At 36.2% G+C, this 20664-nt stretch overlaps 1 protein-coding gene across 3 annotated transcripts in view; it reads right to left on the bottom strand.

The window, feature by feature from the left end:
• Nucleotides 1–20394, bottom strand: part of LOC134229724 (helicase with zinc finger domain 2-like) — a 30007-nt gene extending 9613 nt beyond the window's left edge. The window contains exons 1-20 of one of the 3 annotated variants that reach the window (XM_062711500.1): nucleotides 20310–20394; nucleotides 17632–17756; nucleotides 17174–17201; nucleotides 16880–17080; nucleotides 16612–16648; nucleotides 16356–16477; nucleotides 8412–8561; nucleotides 8268–8310; nucleotides 7901–8160; nucleotides 7686–7743; nucleotides 6097–6612; nucleotides 5546–5908; nucleotides 4071–5444; nucleotides 3510–3822; nucleotides 2981–3191; nucleotides 2751–2858; nucleotides 1966–2477; nucleotides 1314–1775; nucleotides 1032–1223; nucleotides 14–812 (exon numbers count right to left, since the gene is read on the bottom strand). In XM_062711500.1, the coding sequence (XP_062567484.1) occupies nucleotides 14–812; nucleotides 1032–1223; nucleotides 1314–1775; nucleotides 1966–2477; nucleotides 2751–2858; nucleotides 2981–3191; nucleotides 3510–3822; nucleotides 4071–5444; nucleotides 5546–5908; nucleotides 6097–6612; nucleotides 7686–7743; nucleotides 7901–8160; nucleotides 8268–8310; nucleotides 8412–8561; nucleotides 16356–16477; nucleotides 16612–16648; nucleotides 16880–17080; nucleotides 17174–17201; nucleotides 17632–17747 (5865 nt within the window). In that variant the 5' untranslated portion in view covers nucleotides 17748–17756; nucleotides 20310–20394. Of the gene's footprint in view, nucleotides 1–13; nucleotides 813–1031; nucleotides 1224–1313; nucleotides 1776–1965; nucleotides 2478–2750; nucleotides 2859–2980; nucleotides 3192–3509; nucleotides 3823–4070; nucleotides 5445–5545; nucleotides 5909–6096; nucleotides 6613–7685; nucleotides 7744–7900; nucleotides 8161–8267; nucleotides 8311–8411; nucleotides 8562–10064; nucleotides 10089–10178; nucleotides 10317–16355; nucleotides 16478–16611; nucleotides 16649–16879; nucleotides 17081–17173; nucleotides 17202–17631; nucleotides 17757–20309 lie in introns of those variants that run through there. The other 2 variants (XM_062711501.1, XM_062711502.1) reach the window with 2 other exon arrangements.
• Nucleotides 20395–20664: the final 270 nt, after the last annotated feature.

Below are 20664 nucleotides of genomic sequence, written 5' to 3'. Positions count from 1 at the left end.
CCTTATTTCTCACCTGGTCAAAATAAGGAGTGACGACCCCGATAGTCTTGGGGTTCTTTTCCCCCCACTCAGCCGGCCAGTTTGCATACAGTTCCTGTACCCGCTCCACTACTTCCTGAACTTCTGACATGTTGTAGAAAGAGATGCTGTCTGAATCCTGAATTTCCACACCCTGGACAGCGTAAAACATCAGAGGTGTGATCTCCAGCACCGAGGGGAGGTTAGCACGGGACTCCAACTTCTCCGGACCACCGTAGAAAATGGCAGAGATAAATCGCAAGATCTCCATCTTGGTTCTATAATTGATTCTCAGGAGAATGTTCAATGGTTTTGTCTGATCAATTTTATGTGAGAAAGATTCATAGTACTGGAACAGTCTCTCTAACAAAGAGACATCAAACTTCTGTTCACGAGCCTCTGGACTGTAGACCTTAGGACTGATCTGTTGATGGTCTCCTGCTAACACAACACACGTCTTCTCACTGGCCAGAGACAGCGGCATTATCGCCTCGGCCTCCAGGGTCTGGGCAGCCTCGTCCACAAATATGTGAGTGAAGTAGTCCTGTAGTCCCAGCTCTGACAGTAACAGAGAAGTGGACAGGGTCACTATCACGATGTTGTGCTTAATGATGTCATCATGGGTCGGGAACTCAAACGCTGTTCTATCTGAGTTTAACATACAGTATTTCTTGACTTCTGGTTGGACAGTGTTCACACGCCTTTCTTTGAAGTACACTCTTCTTATCTTTGTGTTAAAGTTTGTCTTCCTCAGGAAAGGATCCAGATGTTTGGTTAAGTACAGATCTGCAGCACTATTAAAGAAAGTATAATGAAATATAAGTATGGCCCTCATCGAGCCTCTAAATTAATGTATTAATTACTTTGAGTGTTCTTTCAAAAGCAAAGTAATCAGATTAAAAACTCTGAGCAATTTTTATTAATCATTTGTACTTATACTGTGATACATACATGTACATGTATCATGACATACTAAACAGTACTTCATTTTCCCAAAACTTATTCAATATTACCTGTTAGACTGAGCACAGATGAGGATTTTGGAGTCTGGTCTCTCTCTGATTAACACCATTACAGCCTGTGCAATAGTTTCTGTTTTACCAGTACCAAAAGGGCCATAGATAACAAATGGAGGATTGTAGCCCACTCTCTCTGTCACTATGTGCTGGACAGCTGTCAACTGGTCAGGATTCAAAACGGATGAGCTAAAAAGTAACAGATCAGGATTTAACATTCAAGTGTTCAAGAAATACATTTAGATTTATAAAGTCATGTTACATCTATTTGTAACTTACTTAATCCTCAGTGTTGATTTCTCATGGAAAGGCTTGATCTTTGAGACATCTGGAAACACCACATCAGTTGAGCCTAAATGATCCACAGCATAATGCATCATACAGAACCACATCCTGTCCATCTGGAACTGAATTTCCACCTTCAGAGTCATTCCGTGTCTCAGATTGAGGCCCTTCACACACTTACTGGAGAGACACAGGTACATGTATTCCTTGCCTCGACCATCGTAATCAAAGTTATCTTTCCTGACAATCACCCCCTCGTACACACTCTGGGTGGAGCGGTCCTGAGGGGCCAGCAGCACATTACGGACACTGGTCAGAATCAGCTTCCCAGCATCTGTGTCCTCTGTCAGGTACTCAGCGAGGGGGACCTTAGCAAACAGTTCTCCCCTCTGTGGGTACACATACACCTGTTCCTGGATGGACTCCAGTATTGTGATTGTCTTGCACAAGTTGTAACTGTGAAGATTAGAAATTTATTAATGTTTTTCACACAACAACTAAAATGGTAATGGAATTGTTCCTAGCTTTTTTTTAAATACTACTTTGACTTTTAAAAAAAAATTCTATCTCTGCTTTTTGATTATCAAAAATAAAAGTCTGTATGTTCCTACTTCATCATGATTCCAAAACATGAAACATTTAATACCTGGATATGATCTGGTGTCTTTTCATTTCCTCCATCTCTAGCAGCTGGTGCATCTTGTGATGGTAGTTGTTCCAGTTGAGCTCGGTGGCCACGCTGTGCTGGCTGATCACGCTCTCCGATGAGATCGGGGCTTTGTATTTACTGGTCAGCCTTCTTTCTAACTCGTCAACATTAGCTCCCTCGTATCTGATGATCTCACGGTTTTCTGCCGTCCAGCGATCAAAGTTCAGCTTCTCCCTCAGAGATTTGACCTTCTCGTGTGTCCCGATTGTCCCTACCTCTACATATAACTTCCTTACCAACACTGGCAGATTGCCAAAGTCAAATATGACCCACTGATTGAATGACCCAAACATGTTTCCTGTGAACTGGACTTCCACCTGGTAGCGGTGGTTGTCGATTTGGAATGAAGTCCCTGGAGCTATCTGGGTGTTCTTCTCCATGTCACTCTCTTTCAGGGAGAAGTGGAGGCGGTCTTTGTTGTACAGCAGTGCAACTTTCTCCAGAGTCCTCTGAAATAAAACAAACAAACATAGAAATCCCTCTCAAGCTCAATCATGGGTAGATATAAAGGATAGCACCTAAACACTCTTTATACAATTTATTCCCCAGAACTTATGTATCAAAACAATGACCTTGAATATTCGGATGTTACTGAACATAAACATGCACACTTTCTTGGCATTTTTATAGTCACACTAAAATTGAAATACTGAAGCTTTATAACACTGAAGAGAACATTTTTCAAAATCTTATATCAAGAACATAAAACTAAAATATTATACCCTTGATTTCACATTGAATATCCATGTAAACACAGCATTCTTTTCTTCTTCGTAGATTGTCAGTTCCTGCTCACAAGTAACAACTACATCTGGTATATCCTCTGAAATCTGTAAACAATGAATTCCCATTTCATTCACACCTTATCCATTTAAAATATTGCCCACAAACCAATAAATCATGACTACATTGATTAACTGAAGACATCACTAAACGGTGAAATCACACTAACCACTCTAATCCCCTGATCAGCTGACTGGTACTCCTCCAGTAACTCATCCATGAAGGAGAACACCTTCTCCTGCCGCGCCATGTCACGCTTCATCTGTCGCCACTCGTACCTTTCTTTCCACTCGTCCAGTTCCTCCTCACTGTGGGCATACTGACACATGTTGTACATGTCGGGTACGTGTGAATACGGACATTTCTTACCCTCCATGTGTCTGAAAATAACACAACGTAAACTAAACCATGTTTATAGAATGACCTTTTACTAATATGAATACTCAACTTATTACTGCTGATTTGTGCAATATAAATTCAACGTATAAATACTATGCATTTTATGAATCTACAAAAGGTTAGGAAAAAAACACCTTTTAACAGTTTATAATAGATATCACATAATCTACTTTACATCTCTATGAAAATACATTTTAATTATCATTTTTAATTAAATGGCAATTGTTAAATTTTACATTACATATTACATTACAAATAACATTAAAGAGAGAGGATAAAGCCCCACTGAGTGGACTTACTTGTAGCAGAGTTCGTAGTTAGTGCCTGGCAGTCCCCAGGGTGGCTGTCTGTAATTCCACTGGTGTTCTTTATCGGAGTTGACGTTGAAGTTATGTTTCTCTGAGGCACAGTGCTCGTCCCACTGTTTCTCACTGTTACACTGTTTACCACAGTAGGAGCAGTAGTGCATGCTGAACTTGACCTGTGTAGGCAGGGTCACTCTCTTACTGACAGACACCACAGACTCCCCACTGATGGCCTTGTTCTTAGTCTGGGCTGCCCGCACTGTCTGGGCCTCTTTACTGGCTTTATACAGATCTTCTAGCTTTTTAACTATATAAAAAGAAAAACGTGATGTACGTCTACACATAACAAACATCACCTTTAAAATTATAAAATTGGCAGATATTTTTTTCATTCAATAGTACACATCTTAAGTCAAAACTTGAAAAAATTATTCTAACTGATCCTGAAACCACAAATTCAAACTTTTCTCTGAATATGAAGATCTACCCTTATGTACATGAAGTCAGAAAACAATTCCTAGTAAATAAAGTGTCAATGAGAAATTTGAGCCTTACTATCATGGGCACACATCCACTGCCAGATCTCTAGTTCCTCCTGACTGTGGGCAAACTGACACGGCCCACCCCCAGTGTAACCACACTTCCCACGCTTCTCAATGTAACTACACAAAATGAACCGAAACCCTGACGGAATCTTCCTGGGCAGGACTCGAATCTCCTTATTGGAGGGGGAGGCTAGGTAAACCCGATTAGTTTTCCAGTTAGAATGATTTTTCACACATCTGTCCTTAGTGCCGTCCTGAATACTCTTCTTCCCATTTTTCCAGCAGGTTAAACACAGTTCTTGTATAACATAAGGACACAGGTCATCTTCCTCTTCATCCAGACTGGCCACTGGTTTGGACTCCTGTACCTGTGATGCTGCTTTTGGTGCTGAGGCCAGAGACTGCTGGGTGAAGGGCTGGTACAGGGTGGCTGAGGGAGTGATCTCGGAAGTGTAGCTTGTTGTCTCGGGGGCATTAGTGGAGATACCCAATTCTTTATTGGACAATTCTACAATTTTCTCCTGGGAGAAATCGGTGTCTCTTTCGAACATCCATAAGTCTCTTTCAACTATACTGTGAGCAAACCTACACTCTGCATTAATTCTATTCCGACAATAATGCAGCCATTTACAGATTTTAAAGAAAGCGGTCTTGTGTGAGAATCCCCTGGGGTTTATAATAGTGACTGGTCCATTAGTGCTGAAATGTGCCAAGATTTTGTAGTCTGACCAATCATGTTTTGCCTTACCACTACATTTCCCTTCTGCCCCCTCACGATTTATCATCTGGGGTTGATTGTAGAAGCAAGCCTTACAGACAAAACCAAGATATCCAGAATGTCTTTCAAGAATATCGGCAATAGAGTAACCCTTCTCCATATTCTTAGATCTGCTCTGCATGATAAACTCTGTTATATTAAATTTTTCATCCTTTTCCAATGTCCACAAGGTCTGTTCGCAAACATTATGAGCAAAGCTACAGTTATCCTCACCGTACTTACAGATGCCCCCCACGTGAATACTGTTACACATGATATATTTTCCAGTAAACACCCGGTGATTCTTTCTCTCACGGATTTTTAACCACTGTCCATTAGACTGCTTCGGTCTCACCACCATAATATTTTCATCACACTGGTGCTGAGTTGGCTGGTATACATACATTCCAGTGCTAAGGTTGACTTTGTAGCAGTTCTTACAGACCAGTTTATAATCATGTGTAGAGGACAGAGGGAATTCCTGGTTGTACGTAGACACTACATCAGAAGAATCATCATAAGCTGTGGAGTCGGCCACTGGCTTAGGTGCAGGTGCCCTCATCATATTAGGTCGTATCTGGGCCTGGGAAGTTGGAGAAGTGAATGGAGGCATCATTCTTGGTGGACCTATTTGTATACCATAAAACATATAAATTATTCTAAATATCTAGTGAATATGACACATAAAAAAAACTTTTTAAGCTGAGTGTATAAAAAAAATTTATTACCTTGCCCAGGAAATCTGTTCCTCATCATAGGGTGTGGTGGAAATGGCATACCATGCGGAGGACCCATTCCTGGGGGAGGATGCTGCATCATGTAATAAGGATCAATGAAGCCCGGGGGTGGGGGTCCAGGCATTCGTGGCCGATTCATTATGGGGGCAGCAGGCAGATTGTTAGGGGGTAAAGGTCCCCTTGGAGGGGTGGGTAGGAGGGGTTGCTTCAGTGCAGACACCATGTGATCTACAGGTCCAGGGGGTGAGGGCTTCGTCTGTTTAGATTTGTAGTTCAAACCTGGTATGGCAGTGTCTGTCTGTTTATCACTGCTGGAGTCTACTGACTGAAGTCTGGCAAGCTCCTCATTTGAGTCTGTAAAAACCAAACATCATTTTACAATTATAAATAGAAAAATATAAATAGCATGATAGCAATATAATCTATAGATTCAAAACTGCCTTCCATTAATTGAGAAAAGGATAATTACCGTAATTTATATTCTACTTTGACATTTTTTTCTGCTTTTAGATTTCCTATATTTCAATTGAACCACCACCTACCTATTTTATACTGTTGGAGTTTGCTGATGAATTCTGTCAGCAGAAAGGGTTCCTCAGGATCTCTGTCCATGTTCCACAGATTTTTCTCTGTCGTGTTGTGAGCAAAAGTGCACTTTTCCTCCCCGACAGCACAAGGGTTACAACTGCTGAAGTGAGTACAGATCTTATAGCTTACAAACTGCTGGAACTTAGACTCTGGACGTGGTCGGATCTTAATCCAGTTCATTCCTTCCTTTCTCAGTCTTATTATCAATATGTCCCTGGCACATGTATGTGATAAATTCATGTTGTATCTAAACCCCCGGATGCCTTCCCCTATTTTAACAAAGCACTGTCTACAGGCTAGCCTCCAGTCATAGTTGTCGTCCATTGGGAACTTGATTTTCTTGATCTCACTCATGGCTGACTGGCTTACTGCCTTAGGGTTAGGTGTGGAGGTCCGAGACGACAGAGATGAGGCAGAACTGGAAATATTTGGTGTGCTCCGAGGAAAATCTGGCTTAGCTGGGATTTTTCCTGAAGTAAATGTAGATCTGAGTAATCATTTTACTCTTCTTTTCAAAAGAAGCAAGTCAGATCAATTTTCACTTACCGTATAGCAGGTTAAAATCGCGGTCGGAAAAGATCGCGATTTGTTCAATTTTCAGCAAATCGCGGTCGTTTGAATTCGCGGAAAGGAAAAAACCAATCATACATTTTTTAAACATTACTTGCAAGCATTTTTCTTTAGGTATATATTGTGTGAACCTTTATTTTCAGTTTCTATCTTACGAAAGTTTGTTCATGTACATCGCGCATATCAGACAGGAAAGGCAAGTCTATACATGTATATTGTGTCAATTTTGAGCCCGATTAAATAATAACGAAACACCGGACTGATCCCGATTTGAAGTCAAAATAATGTTACGCATTCAGAATATTTTTTTATTTCCGAGTCCGACTAAAAAAAATATATAGTAGTCAAATTGTTGAACTTTTCATCATATAATTGAAATTAATTAACTGTCTTCACCCTGTTTACTTTGCAAGTGCCTTGATTAAAGGTAATGACTGAGTGATACGCACGGGTGAAATTATACAAGCTTGTTTAAATAATTAAATAATTACATTGCACGTCTACTAGATGGCAAAACTACCGTAATCGTTAGCTATAGAAATTAATTTAACAATTAATAAGCTTTACAAAACACCAACAACTACGTGTTTGTATACACTCTCATAATTATAATGACAGTCTACATCTAATCACAGATGAAATTTCAGTTTATCTTTATAAATCTTTTCAAGAATTATTCACTGTATGTTGAATTCGCAGAATTTCTTTTTCCGCGAATATAGCGAATATTAACTCCGCGAGTTAATTTCCTGCTGTACAGTATATGCATAATCATTTATGCAATAGCAAACTTAAGCAAAGGGAAAAAAATATTTTAAATTGTATGTATGCTAGACATGTTAATGCTATTGTAAAAAGAACTTATCTCTTCATATTGTTTAAATAAATTTAAAAGAATTCATACTTTACTGTCAAAGATATTCTGCACTTATTTCTTATATATTCAGAGAACAAAGGGAAGAGATAACAATACCAGCTGGAGGAGAGAAACAATCCAATCCCATGGATCCTGTGGATTTCTGGACCGGCTCCTTACAAAAAGAGACGTACATTTTATAAAGATACAAAATAAAATAATGATCCAAGTTATACACAAATGACAGTTCCCAAATATTTACAACTAAAATTCATTTAAAGGAATAATTAATGGAAAAACATAATCACACTGACTGGGAGTATCCTACTTACTGATACATCAACAGCTGTTGGGAACTTGAGGTGGAAGTTCTGTCCCGGACTGACCAGCTTGGTGTTACGGACGTTCATGAAGGTACTGACAAAGTTTTCATCCTCACTGAGCCGATCATCAGAGCCTTCTGTATCATCCGACTCAACTTCCTCATCATCTACGTCCCCATTCCCGATCTCTGGACTGGACTTCACAAACGTCTTAGCATTGTTATTATTAATGTTACCATTAGTCTGCGGCTGTTTTGTGGGGGACTTCCCTAAAGCAAGAACCAAATTTATATACATTAGTATATTTGCAATGCAATCATCTCCCCAATGAAATAATTAACAAAGATTTTCAATGTAAAGTACAAACTGCAAAAACCTTTATTTTTCTTTGATGGCATCTTTTGTCTTGCTTCACTTTGCTACAAAGGAAAGAAGTATTAATTAGTTTCAAACACATGTCCCTGTATGAACAACAATTCATCTTGGTAGAAAGAAATGCTCCTTATAGATTTATCTTCACCTTGGTTATGTTAATATTGGTTCCCTGCAGCCATTCGTTATCTGGTTCCCGCTCCTCTATAGGCTTAGCTTCCTTAGCAGACACACTAGCAGCAATGTTTCTCTCTTCTTCTATCTGTTCTTTTAACTCTTCTAAGATTTCCTTAAATACCTACAATTACAATGATACATTCTGAAAAACTAAGAAATAAGAAAGCTGGATATTTCAATACATATAAGTAACAGTTGAAATTGAAAAGTTTTGAAAAGGTTACCCATTTAATGGAAGGTTTATGTTTTTGATATATGTATCATTAAAAAGATGATTGATTGTATATAGTTTAACGTCTCTTTCAAGAATTTTCACTCATATGGAGACGCCACCATTTGCGGGTGGAGAGCTGCAAATTTTGTCCTATTCTTGGCACTCCGGGCCATTGAGCAGGGAGGGATCTTTATCGTGCCAGCACCTACTGCGACATGGGACCTTGGTTTATACGGTCTCATCCGAAAGAACCGGTCTCCACGTCCCACAGTGGGATTCGAACCTGTGATGTATTAGATCAACTCTTTACTTGGCGACTCTAGAACAGATGCTCTAACCACTGCGCCACACAGAGGACCATTAAAAAGATGAGGAAAATTTATTGTAAAATAAATGGTTCGTGCTATAAAAATTCGTGAATTAAAGTATGTTGCGAAACTCACAAATATTTCTCGCACACGGATAAAAGTTGGTTTCCAGTATTTCTTATTAAGTAAAAAACTCCTAAAATGCATCATGTTTTTTGTTTTTGCAATATTGATTGCACATTGAGGTACAAAAGCAAAATATTTTGGCAAATTAAAGGTTTACAGTCAACATCTGGGCATTTCTTGGATGCTTGCTAACAGACATCATAACCATTTTAGATAAGCTTGCTTCGACTGAACTCTAATATACATGATTGAAAATAAAATTCAAATAGTATTTAGGCAAACAAATTTTCATGTGGACAATTGCTCTCTTTTGTCAAAAGTCACACTGGAAGTTGGACCAAAGATGTTTTGTTGATGTCAAAAAGGACAAAGATGACTATTCAGAAAATACAGGGATGTCTATGGTAATGCAGAGTTAAATAGGTCTTTAAAATGACACAGATAAAATCTTGAGATATATTTGCTGAATCTTGTCCCCTACTTTCAAATATTTCCAAATGCACAGTGCATATCAGAAAACAGCTACCAAATAAGAATCTATAATTTCACCAATAATACTTTGTTTCTCTTCTTTTAATTACCGTTTTACTGACTCATAAAAATAAAATAGATGACATGCAATATTAAGGACTGATACTGATATAAGTCATATGTATAAGGAAGCAACATAAGTACACTTACTCATTGCACTATAAATATACTGTATGTCATCAATATTTACCATGTTTATTACCTGTTATTTCTTAATCAAATATCATATGGCATGCTAGTTCACTTTCAGTTCAGAAAAAAGTCAGAACATGTATTGACCAAAAGATTTCATTTTCTTTTCACAACAAAACATGACACTGGAAGAAATATTTCAAACATGAATTTTAAAGCATTTGAAATTTCATGTCTTATCAGAAAATGGTTGTCAACCACATGCATACAAGTTCAATAAAAAACACAAAAGCCTGTGTGTTATCAGTCATACAATTTAAACCTCCAGATACTCTGCATTTCCAGATAATAATACAGAAACTAGCGACCTGACCTCTCCACCTTCTTTTTTTAGATTTTGTACTATAGCTTTGTACTAAGTACTCACCTGGCATGATATACGTTGAAATTTTTAGAAACTAAGAAACTGCTGACACTTAATATTTTTGGGCTGGCATGTACCCCATAAACAACTTTTAACACAATAATGGAAATACCATACCATCTAAATTGGGGGAATTCCCCTTGGCTAAAAATAATCTTATCTTTGTGCAAGTGCAGTCAGTCTTGACAATTGTGTTTAAAATTAATGCATGTTTCCAAGCAATTGTGCTTTGTCCCAATTGGATAGCTTGAAATTTAATTTTCCCACCCACAATGGCAATAACACGATATTGTCTGTGTAACAGTTTCAAGATATCAATTTAATTTAGCAAAGTATATGCTTACAGTATATCATATAAGTACACGAGCTGTTTTCAATGGCAAAAATTTTGCATCTTTTGCATATGTTTTATTAGGGTAGGGGTATCACGTTTATATCCAATTCCCATTGAATTTTGACTCCGTCCCACTCTTTGAAGCCCTTAAAATATACGAGCACAGCTAGGTACAATTTTCTCCTTTGGATGGTCACTGTATTTTATTGAAATCTACCTATATGTGAAAGGAGAAAATTGTACCTAACTGCGCTCACATGCTATTTTTAAAAAATATTGTAAAATCTAACTGGCCTTTATGAACAGATCAACAAAACTGGATTTTCTGACGTAAGAATAAATTCATATTCTAATCAAGGCATTAACGATACTTTCTAAAAGACCAATCAGAAAAATGAGATGCGTTATGAGTGAGTACCACAAAAATACTAAGTAAATTCCATGCTTGGAAAAAGACTTATTTTACCTGGTTTCTGATAAATATTTTTTATGGATTTGAGCCACAGATTAGACACAGATCTACATATGTACCATTTCCGAGATCACAGTTGTAAACGATTGATAAATATATAGTTTAAAGTTTTGTAAAGTGTTTGATGGGTAATTCGCTAGCCGTAGACCTACATGTATTTCAGAGTATAATTGAATACAAGTTTCATGTGCATTTTTTTACCATAAACCGTAAACACAGAGAACCCATGTGTATTATTAAGTATAAACACCCTTAGCTGACTATTAAAAGCCTGAAATCTAGAAGAGGAATTACAAGGTAAATTGACCTAACCATGTGTCTGTGATAAAATGTAAATATGTAGTAAACCAGCATGTTTTGTAGTTCTGTCATTGGATTGGACAATTGTTTTTGGTAAGCGACTATGTGCGAAATAATAACATTGCCATATAAGGTAGACTCCTCAGACATCCATATCCTTTATTTGTACTGTGACCCGCCCATTCTCTTTCATAAAAGAATACGTTGTCACAAACCAGGCTGAATTTTGTTGTGAATGGGTCTAAAAAATCATAGATAATGCAGTATTCCTTACAATTAAAATACTGTAGAAGTACTTTTTCCCATGTTGTATTAATTTACACTATGTACACGGTCACAAATTTTCCGCGGAAATTTGTCAAAGCGTACTTAATATAAATATGAGGCAAATAGTCACAGTCTTAGAAACCGCGTAATTTTCTACATGCGGATTAAACAGATATTGAGTTTCTGCGGAATTATAACCCTGTGGAAAAAAAAATCTACAGTATGTCAAAACTATTGAAACCATTCAAAAGGCATCATATTTATTCACTCATGTTTGAAAAACTATCAAAATCGTTAAACATTAAACATAATTTGTCGTGGAAAAAGGGGCCCCTGATAGCAGTTATATGTCACCTCATCCTTTCTTGCTATTTCTGTATCATTAAAAGATGTCACTCCTACTTCAACTCCCATTCACTTTGACTTATAAGCAAATATTAATCAAAGGGCAGATCAATAAAATCATACATGTTCTCTTTTCATTCTTGTGACATCCAATACTTAACAAGGATTTCATAAAATAGCTCAATAATGATACACAACCAAAATAACTGCCATACGTAATTTATCAATAATGATAAAACAAGTAAATGTTGCATCTTCAAACACTTGTCATGCTGTCATAACATATAGAGCAACAATTAATTACAAATTCAAATGCAGCAAACTGGATTAATCTGTTCTGGGTTAAGTTTTTATTTCTTTTTTAAGTAAATCAACAAAAACAGCAACTGTTTTGAGCATTTTCAAATAAATGTAACACAGTACATGTACGATGATTTATAGACCACTGACATAGGTAATCAGAGATTACAGAGCTCACCTCAACGAATGTTGTCTTTAAGTAAGGCAAAGTCACACAATTAACCAACAAAAAGTGTACATCCAAAATTTATGCAATTTTGATTTGAAACTTTGGAATAGACCTATATAAAAACTTCAAACTAGTTCTTCATCATGAAAACATAATTAAAATCCAGCATCTGAAGCAAGTTTGAGAGTTTTCATCCCTTGATGCATCATTTGTGCAAGTTTGGTTTATATAAACTTTATAGTTTCTTGGTAATAGACCTGCACCCATAACTTTTATGAGGTCCATTATCTGGATAATGTATGTCGAATTCAGCATCTGAAGTAAGTCCTTTAGTGTGCATCCTAAGATGTATCATCCATGCAAGTTTGCTCAACATAGAGCTCAAAGTTACTTGGAAATAAAACCTGTATAAAAAACTAACCTTTTCACTAATCCAGAAAATGTAGGTCAGATTCAGCATCCAAAGCAAATCTGGTAGTATGCATCCTAAGATGTACCATCCACGCAAGTTTGGTCATTATAGGGCTCATAGAAATTTGGAAATGAAACCTGCACCAAAAACTTTAACCTGTTCACTCAACCAGAAAATGTAGGTCAGATTCAGCATCCAAAGCAAGTCTGGTAGTATGCATCCTAAGATGTACCATCCAAGTTTGGTCATTATAGGGCTCATAATATCTTTGAAATGAAACCTGCAACAAAAACCTTAACCTGTTCACTCAACCGGAAAATGTAGGTCAGATTCAGCATCCGAAGCAAGTCTGGTAGTTTTCATCCTTAGATGTATCATTCGTGCAAGTTTGGTCAAAATAGGGCTTATATTACTCGGAAATGAGACCTACACCAAAAACTGCACCAAAAACATTAACCTGATCATTCCTTTACTGAAACTGCAGCATCTGAAACTTTGACTGGTACAATGAAACACACTAGAAACATCGTCCATGCATGTCTAATCAATATAGGACATAGAAGTACTTAAAAAGAAAACTGCTCCAAAAAACTTAACCTTAACCTGGGATGCCGAGGGTATTACATAAGCTCCCCCAACTTCGTTGAGGTGAGCTAAAAACACTCGCACTGAAATATGTGGGGGTATCAAAAAGTTCATGGACTAGTGCTATAAAATTAAAACCGCTTTAGGTACATCAATGAATTTTAAAATATCTGGTTAGCAATCATCCTTTCTATCTATAGAATAAATCACAAATCATGAATTTTATTTTTTAATAAATTAGTAGTGTTTTTGTAAGCAATGGTATGTCCAGGTGGCGCAACCTTGAACACAACATTTTTTTTTCAACGTAAATGTAACTGAGATAAACTCTTTTGATATGAATATTTGACATCCAAAAATCCTGTTAATTCAGGTATGTGTTGGGACGCTATTGTTCCTTATAATATGGAATTTTTACCTCATTTTGGAAGTTCTATGAAAATTTATGGTAAATTTTACATGGAGTGTCCAAACAAATAAGGCCTTGAAAATGACGTCAAAAGGGGGGGAGTGATTTCTTTTCCAACATTCTATCAAGTATTGCCCCTGAAAAAACCTGAATAGACCGAGGAAATGTTTAAACTGGCTACGGAGAAATAAAATGCATCCAGAGTATACTTGTTTTAGATGCCAAAAGAGATTCAGAGAGAAAATTGATGCACAGTTAATGTCGATTTGTACACAAGGTGTGAAATCAATCACGTCAAAAAATGAAGTTGATCATGTGTTGTACATATTAATGTCCAAAAAGCAAAATATGCTGGCAAAATCAAGCGAGGATCTCTCCAAATGAATATATCCATTTGCAATATTATATGTATTGAAAGCTACGGTTCCTGACATTGTAAAGTCATATAAACAAGACAGGTTTAAGTCCTTACTCAGCTCCAGGGAATTGTAACTAGATAAGAGCATGAGGTAGAAGAAGCGGACATTGAAAAACAAAGACGTCGGACGTCACGAAACTAGACAGCGCCAGGTGATCATATAATGTCGTTTTTATTATACAATTAATTACCCCTTTTGAGGTCAACATGGTGAAATAAGTACCCGAGACCTGGCCCACGAGGTGACCTGACCTGACCTAGGCCGCCTAGCGGCCGAGGTCAGGGCAGGTCATCGAGTGGGCCAGGTCGAGGGTCCTTATTTCACCATGTTGAACTCACAAGGGGTAATCAATTGTTTTATTATACCGATATATATTGAAAAGTATGAATCTAACTGTTATCAATTCTTATTTGATTGGGATTTGCTACACTCCGTATAGTGAAGTTGTTTACATTGACGTCTGCAAGTCGTGTAAGTTTTTGCATCATGATTTACTGATTAAAACAATATTGGTTGAAAGCGACCTTGCTTATGGCAAGGGTTGAATATTCAAAATGCAAATACTCCAAAGTTCAAGGTTGAAAGATCAAAGGTGTTAGTACCCAAAGGAAGGTCTTGTTACAAGGAATACACCTGTGAAATATGACTGCCCTAGTTCTAACTGTTCAATAATTATGACCAAGGTTGAAGTACAGCAAAACTTGGTTATAACGAAGTCGCTTGGATCTATGAAGTTACTTTGCTATATCCGTAATTCATTATAACCGTATAAGAAATTCATTACATTTATTCAGCTAGGGATCCAAGATGACTTCGCTATATCCGTGAATACGCAATATCCGTGTTCGTACTAAACGAGTTTTACTGTATTTTAAAAAGTGGGTCAAATTCTTAGGTCAAGGTCAAAAATATTTATGCCAGCTGAAAGATCTTGTCACAACAAATACACAAGTGAAGTATAGCCCCAACTGTTCAAAAGTTATGGCCAAGGTTAAAGTGTGGTATTTTTTGTAAAAGTAGGTAAAACTCAAAGGTCAAAAAGTCAAATTTGGTGCTACCCAAATCCAAAGAAAGATCTTGTCACATAGAATACACCTGTGGAATATGAAAACCATAGTCCCACCCAATCAATAGTTATTGGCTAGGTTAAAGTTGACAACAGACAAACAGAAAACAGACAGGACAAAAACAACAAACACCTGGAATCTTTCAATCTAGGGCATAAAAAATGAGTATAAATCATGCCATTCCATAGTCATCATTAACAGTATTGTATTTAGTTGTGTTTTCTACAAAGATCATAACCCATTTGCAATATACTGTATGTGTACTTTAAAAAGCGGGCTTCATATTTTAGCAGCTTTGGCGCAGACAACAATGCACTACTTCATGAATACTGCAAAGAAATCATTTACATTTACAAAACACTGATCAGACATGTGTAGCGCTAATTTATGTTTACACCAACAACTCCAGACCAAGTGATTACGCTAAATTTTGAATAAGCAAATTATGTACACGTACAGTAATTGATTCAACATGTACATCATGGTTCATCCTGGTACATGTATAATGCTAATCTCCTATATTGCAGAATATACAGTATAGTCATATTGTAACAGAAGCTGAAATATTAGCCTCTGTCCAACAAAGGGAGGGGGGGGTTAAAAAACAGGCTAAAATGGTGAATAATGGTGATTATTCCTGGGTAATCACAGCATATGATAATTATGTAGAATACCATCAAGTCATTAAGATAGGACCCTTATAGAACTTAAATATCACTCTGTAATTTTTTCTTCTTTAAACTCTATGAAATGGAATCATTCATAATTTTCCCAAATACATGTATACACTTTTTGGTATGTGTGTAAAGTGTCCATAAACATGTAGTATATTCTTAACTTATTTGAAAAAAAGGAAAGGTATCTCAGGGTATCAGTTGATTTTCAATTTAATTATCAAGGAAATTAATGATTCCATGTATCCTATATGATACGCAGCAATGCTGTTTTTTTTCTTCCTTAATCATAAAGTCAATGAAGTTGTTATTATGATTTTTTTTCCTATATGCTTATAATTTTTTCTTCCCGGTCCCACAAACAGATTTCTCTGCATGTACTATTTTTAATGTAAGCCATGAAGCTAATGGAAAACGTGAGACTAACCCCCGGCTTGGTCTCCATGCCTTTCTCTGCCACTCGGAGAGCATCCGTCAGTCTCTTCTGGGCCTTCAGGGCAAGCACCTGTCTGTAGTAGGCCTTTATGTTCCCAGGGAAAATCTGTATCGCTGAAAGGATAAACAAAAATTACATTTCTATGTTTGTTACCTGTGTCATTAAAATCTAAATAAAAAAATATATCAGAGCCATTCAAAGGCTCAGATTTTATGATTAATCAAGTCAATGTAATAGGAAGACTAACCTGAATCACAATCATGTATAGCCTCTATGTACATCTCCTAAAATAAATAAACACATGAGGTTCATTACATTAGTAAATCATGAGTCCTGTTGTTAAAATAGTTCAAATATAAAATATGATTATACAGATTAACTCACGTAGCAATATGTAACTATTCCAGACACATGAACTATTTATGCTTTGTGGTGCCAACATTTTCAAAATTTTAAATCAGGATATATTTTTTTTTTCTTCAAACTACAAGGATTCTCCCTTTTAATTTATTTACCTTTTTAAGACAGCAGAATGCTCTGTTAGAGAAGAGAGTTGACATAAACTCCTTATCCACTGTGTGATAAAAACGCACTTCCAGGATGCGGGCGATGAAGAGGGCATTACGATAGTGCATCCAGGAGTTATCAAAGTCCCCCTCCTTAAACAGGTCATTCCCCTCATCCTTCAGGTCTTGCATCAAATGGAGTAGAGCATTCTGAAACATCAAATAATCAAAGCTGCTAAACATAGGAATATTGGGGAAAAAAACAGTTTACAAAACAACAAAGCAAACAAAACAAATATGTACCTTATGGACTTTTGGTTCTTTGTCATTTCTGAAAGAAATTAAAAGCACAAAAGAAATTAAATCTGCTGCAAAGTTAATATTCCAATTATTGGTAATCTCATACAAAATTAAAGAAACAAAGATAAACAAACTGCAAATGTACACTTAGTTAAATGAAATATTTCACAGATACCTTGGTATAATCAAAGATTCCCTTTAATTGATACCATACACTCTGAGGACAAGGCAGGTGGGTGGGTTGGGATAGATTGGGTAGGGACAGATGAGGGGTTTCCCAGATTACTCAAATAATACTAAAAATATCTCAGACCTACACCATGGATCCCGTAGAACAATTTTAGAGAAGGAAAGGTTTCCTTTGATAAGTAGTATAATGAACTCTCAATATCAGGAAATTTCTTGACATCTTTTTCTAGTTGATGACTCTCTGTACAAAACAATTTCCTCTGATTACTTACACCATGGACTCCCAATACAGGGAAATCCTCTCTTTTCTCTCCTCCCTGTTCCTGACCTCTTCAAAATCCCGGGGGACATCACTAGGGTAAATCCCATCAGACCAGGGGAGGTCCATCCTCTTGACCTGTCAAAATGATAAAGTGATTGTGTGAAGTTGACATCCTATACAAGAGTCAGTAGAAACAAAGTGTCAATACATGTTCTATAAAGTATAATACATGTACTATAATACTTGTGAATTAACTCAATATGTAGCTCATACCTTTGGAAAAGTAATCATTGCAACTATTTTTTAAAGTTGCTCCAAGTACCCAAAACATTAACAATAAAAATTACCCAAATAAGACATTTATCACTATAAGTAAAATTCTATGTCAGATGTCAAAAATATATTTGATTTGGTCTTTGGATTTCAATGCTTGAAGACATAGATAAATTTTTGATAATAATGAGAATTTCCTGGTTAGAAACACTCATGTTAAGAAATGCTTCCTGTTCATGCTTGGAAACATGTTTCATGAAGATGACCACGATAGGTATAGCCTGCTGCCAATCCAATTCAGTAATATAGTCATTTCATTTGATACCAAGTATGTTGTTTACATCATCCGATTAAAATCAAATTCCAGATCATGAATTGATACATTTCTATATCCCAAAATATACATTATTTTACTTTACATTTAATTTACCACAAATTAAACTTCCCAAGTGAACAAGGCATATGATTCTTCAGTCCCAAAAAACAACAACCCATGCTATTCCCTGATAGGTCTGTCATGACATGGTTGTTACAACAAATGGAACATCTTCGCTAGCCAAGGGTTTCCTATACGCTACTTTCCTCATGAACCCTTGGCATACGGTGTTCATCGAAGTTGGGGTTTTTTTTTCTCGATCGGTTGACCAATCAGCAATTGTTTTTTGTAAATGACGATATTTGCGTTCGGGATACTTCTCGACTCTTTAATTTCGGAAATGAAAAACGCAAGTAAGCAACTATCCTCAAGATAACATGCGATTCTATGAATAGATATGGTGTCATCAAATATCTTCTAAATATGTGATTAAGAATCTATATTGAAGCTTCCGATTTGTACTATAAATAATAAATAAACGTAACTAAATTATTGCTTCTTAAATATTCTTGAAAAAAAACTTTGATTTAATTTTTTTAAACACGCGTCTTTTTTCTGTCGATGACACAATCTGTACGTACCTGATTGATTCGAGATCACAAATGAAAACAATCCCGTCTTTTGACTTCACTGTGTGCCAGGGTTTGACATTAACTTTTTTGAGTACTGGATTAGTCGGGTTACTTTCTATAATTTTACTAGCTCTGACCATAAAATCACTAGCTTTGACCAAAGTTGCAAATTTACATCTTACAGCCGTAACTTTTGAAAAGAATGGCTTTTGATTTTATGGTGTGAGCAATTTGCTCAGGTAATAATTTGCTCAGATGCGGAAGACATTTTACATAAAATTATCACACAATGGTGCTTCATAAAAATCCACATTCTGTGATCAGTTATTCCTTATTTTAACTTGATTCTGTAAATAGAGCTGCATGTACATGTACATCCCCTGCCGCCCTTTTCTCTCTCTCACTCAGTGACTCACCCGCTCTGCATGTGATTTTTTAACCATGCGTATGCCTAATGATGAAACAACAGCTTTATAATGAACTGAAGTTATTTTCATATTTTAAGTTTTATCTTGAACAAATCTAATCGAGTAAATGAAAAAATACAACTCTAACACATATCAAAATTTATTTTGACAGACATTTTGACAGACGGTTCGATAGGTTGCAGCCAATTGAGTGTGGTTAATCGAGTAGTGCAATTGCCCATATTACGGAAGTTTTAAAAGAAATTTAAGGAACTTTTATTGATGAAAATAATTAACTTTAATGCAAATAAATCAATTAAAGAATACATGATTCAGTATTGATTTATGCCAGCTGATACAGAATGAAGCTTGCTTCGACACAACTTGTCTATTACAGCGTGGCTAAAAATAGTGATTGTGTCTTGTGGGGAAGTTTTTCTTTTACAAATGGTTGTGCTTACAATCGGACAAATAAGAATATTTCTTTTAAAGTGTTGAAAATTTTTATTTAAAAAACTGAAATAAGAATTACTATTTATTTCCTCCTCACGACCAGTCGGTCTAGTTCAAGTACAATTTTACACAACCGGACCACACATTTACTAGATTGGGTCGATTGGAGGTGCCTTTAAATTAATATCAAACCCTAAATGCAACCTACTAATTACTATTGAGGACTAGACACTGATTTGAATCCAGCTCTGGTCGAAAGCATTTTCCTCCTTTTTGTTACAAGTTTTAGTATCAGGTATGGTATCAAGTTTCTCCCCAGCTCTGCAGCATTACTTTGTAACTATAGATTAAAAGATCATGCATTCAACATTGCAGTCACTTTTCAAATATGAAAAGCTCTAAGGAGTAGATTTTCAATATTTTTCTTTCGTGTTTTAGACTGAAAAGTAGCATCAGAATAAAATATAATCATTCGCAATAACAGCATTCAACCACATGGCGCTTTATCTTCCTCGTGGAAAAGTCCGAAAATTAATGCTGAATATACAATTGTAAATTTCTAAATGCATAAACTTAAACATTGCTTTAAAATAGACTAAATTTATACCTCTTTCAACGACCATGCATCCTTTTTTAGCAAATACTTAGAAAATCAAAATGTTTTCTACGATTTTTATCATTTCTTGAAAAAACAGTCCAACTTCCGCTCGTTAAAAAACTGGAAACGGTTGACTTAAAAAAATCCGGATATCTGTATAAGCACGCATCAAGCCTGAACAAAAAAAAAAAAAAAAAAAAAAAAAAAAAATTCAACATCACAACACTTTCATAGACATATAAGCGTAAATGACTATGTTGAAACAAATATTTTAATTTGTGCATCACAACACAAAGATTTTGTATTTGCAGGAAATTATAGAGGTCCCTACTCAGTAACTGAAATTTTGGACTCTTTTTAATAT

The sequence above is a fragment of the Saccostrea cucullata genome, unplaced genomic scaffold (genome assembly GCF_032062105.1).
Source record: "Saccostrea cucullata isolate Sc308-1 unplaced genomic scaffold, CSIRO_AGI_Scuc_v1 ctg30, whole genome shotgun sequence".
NCBI classification, from domain to species: Eukaryota; Metazoa; Mollusca; class Bivalvia; order Ostreida; family Ostreidae; genus Saccostrea; species Saccostrea cuccullata.
Note: the sequence above shows the minus strand (reverse complement) of the source record. Positions and strands in the feature narration are given on the sequence as shown.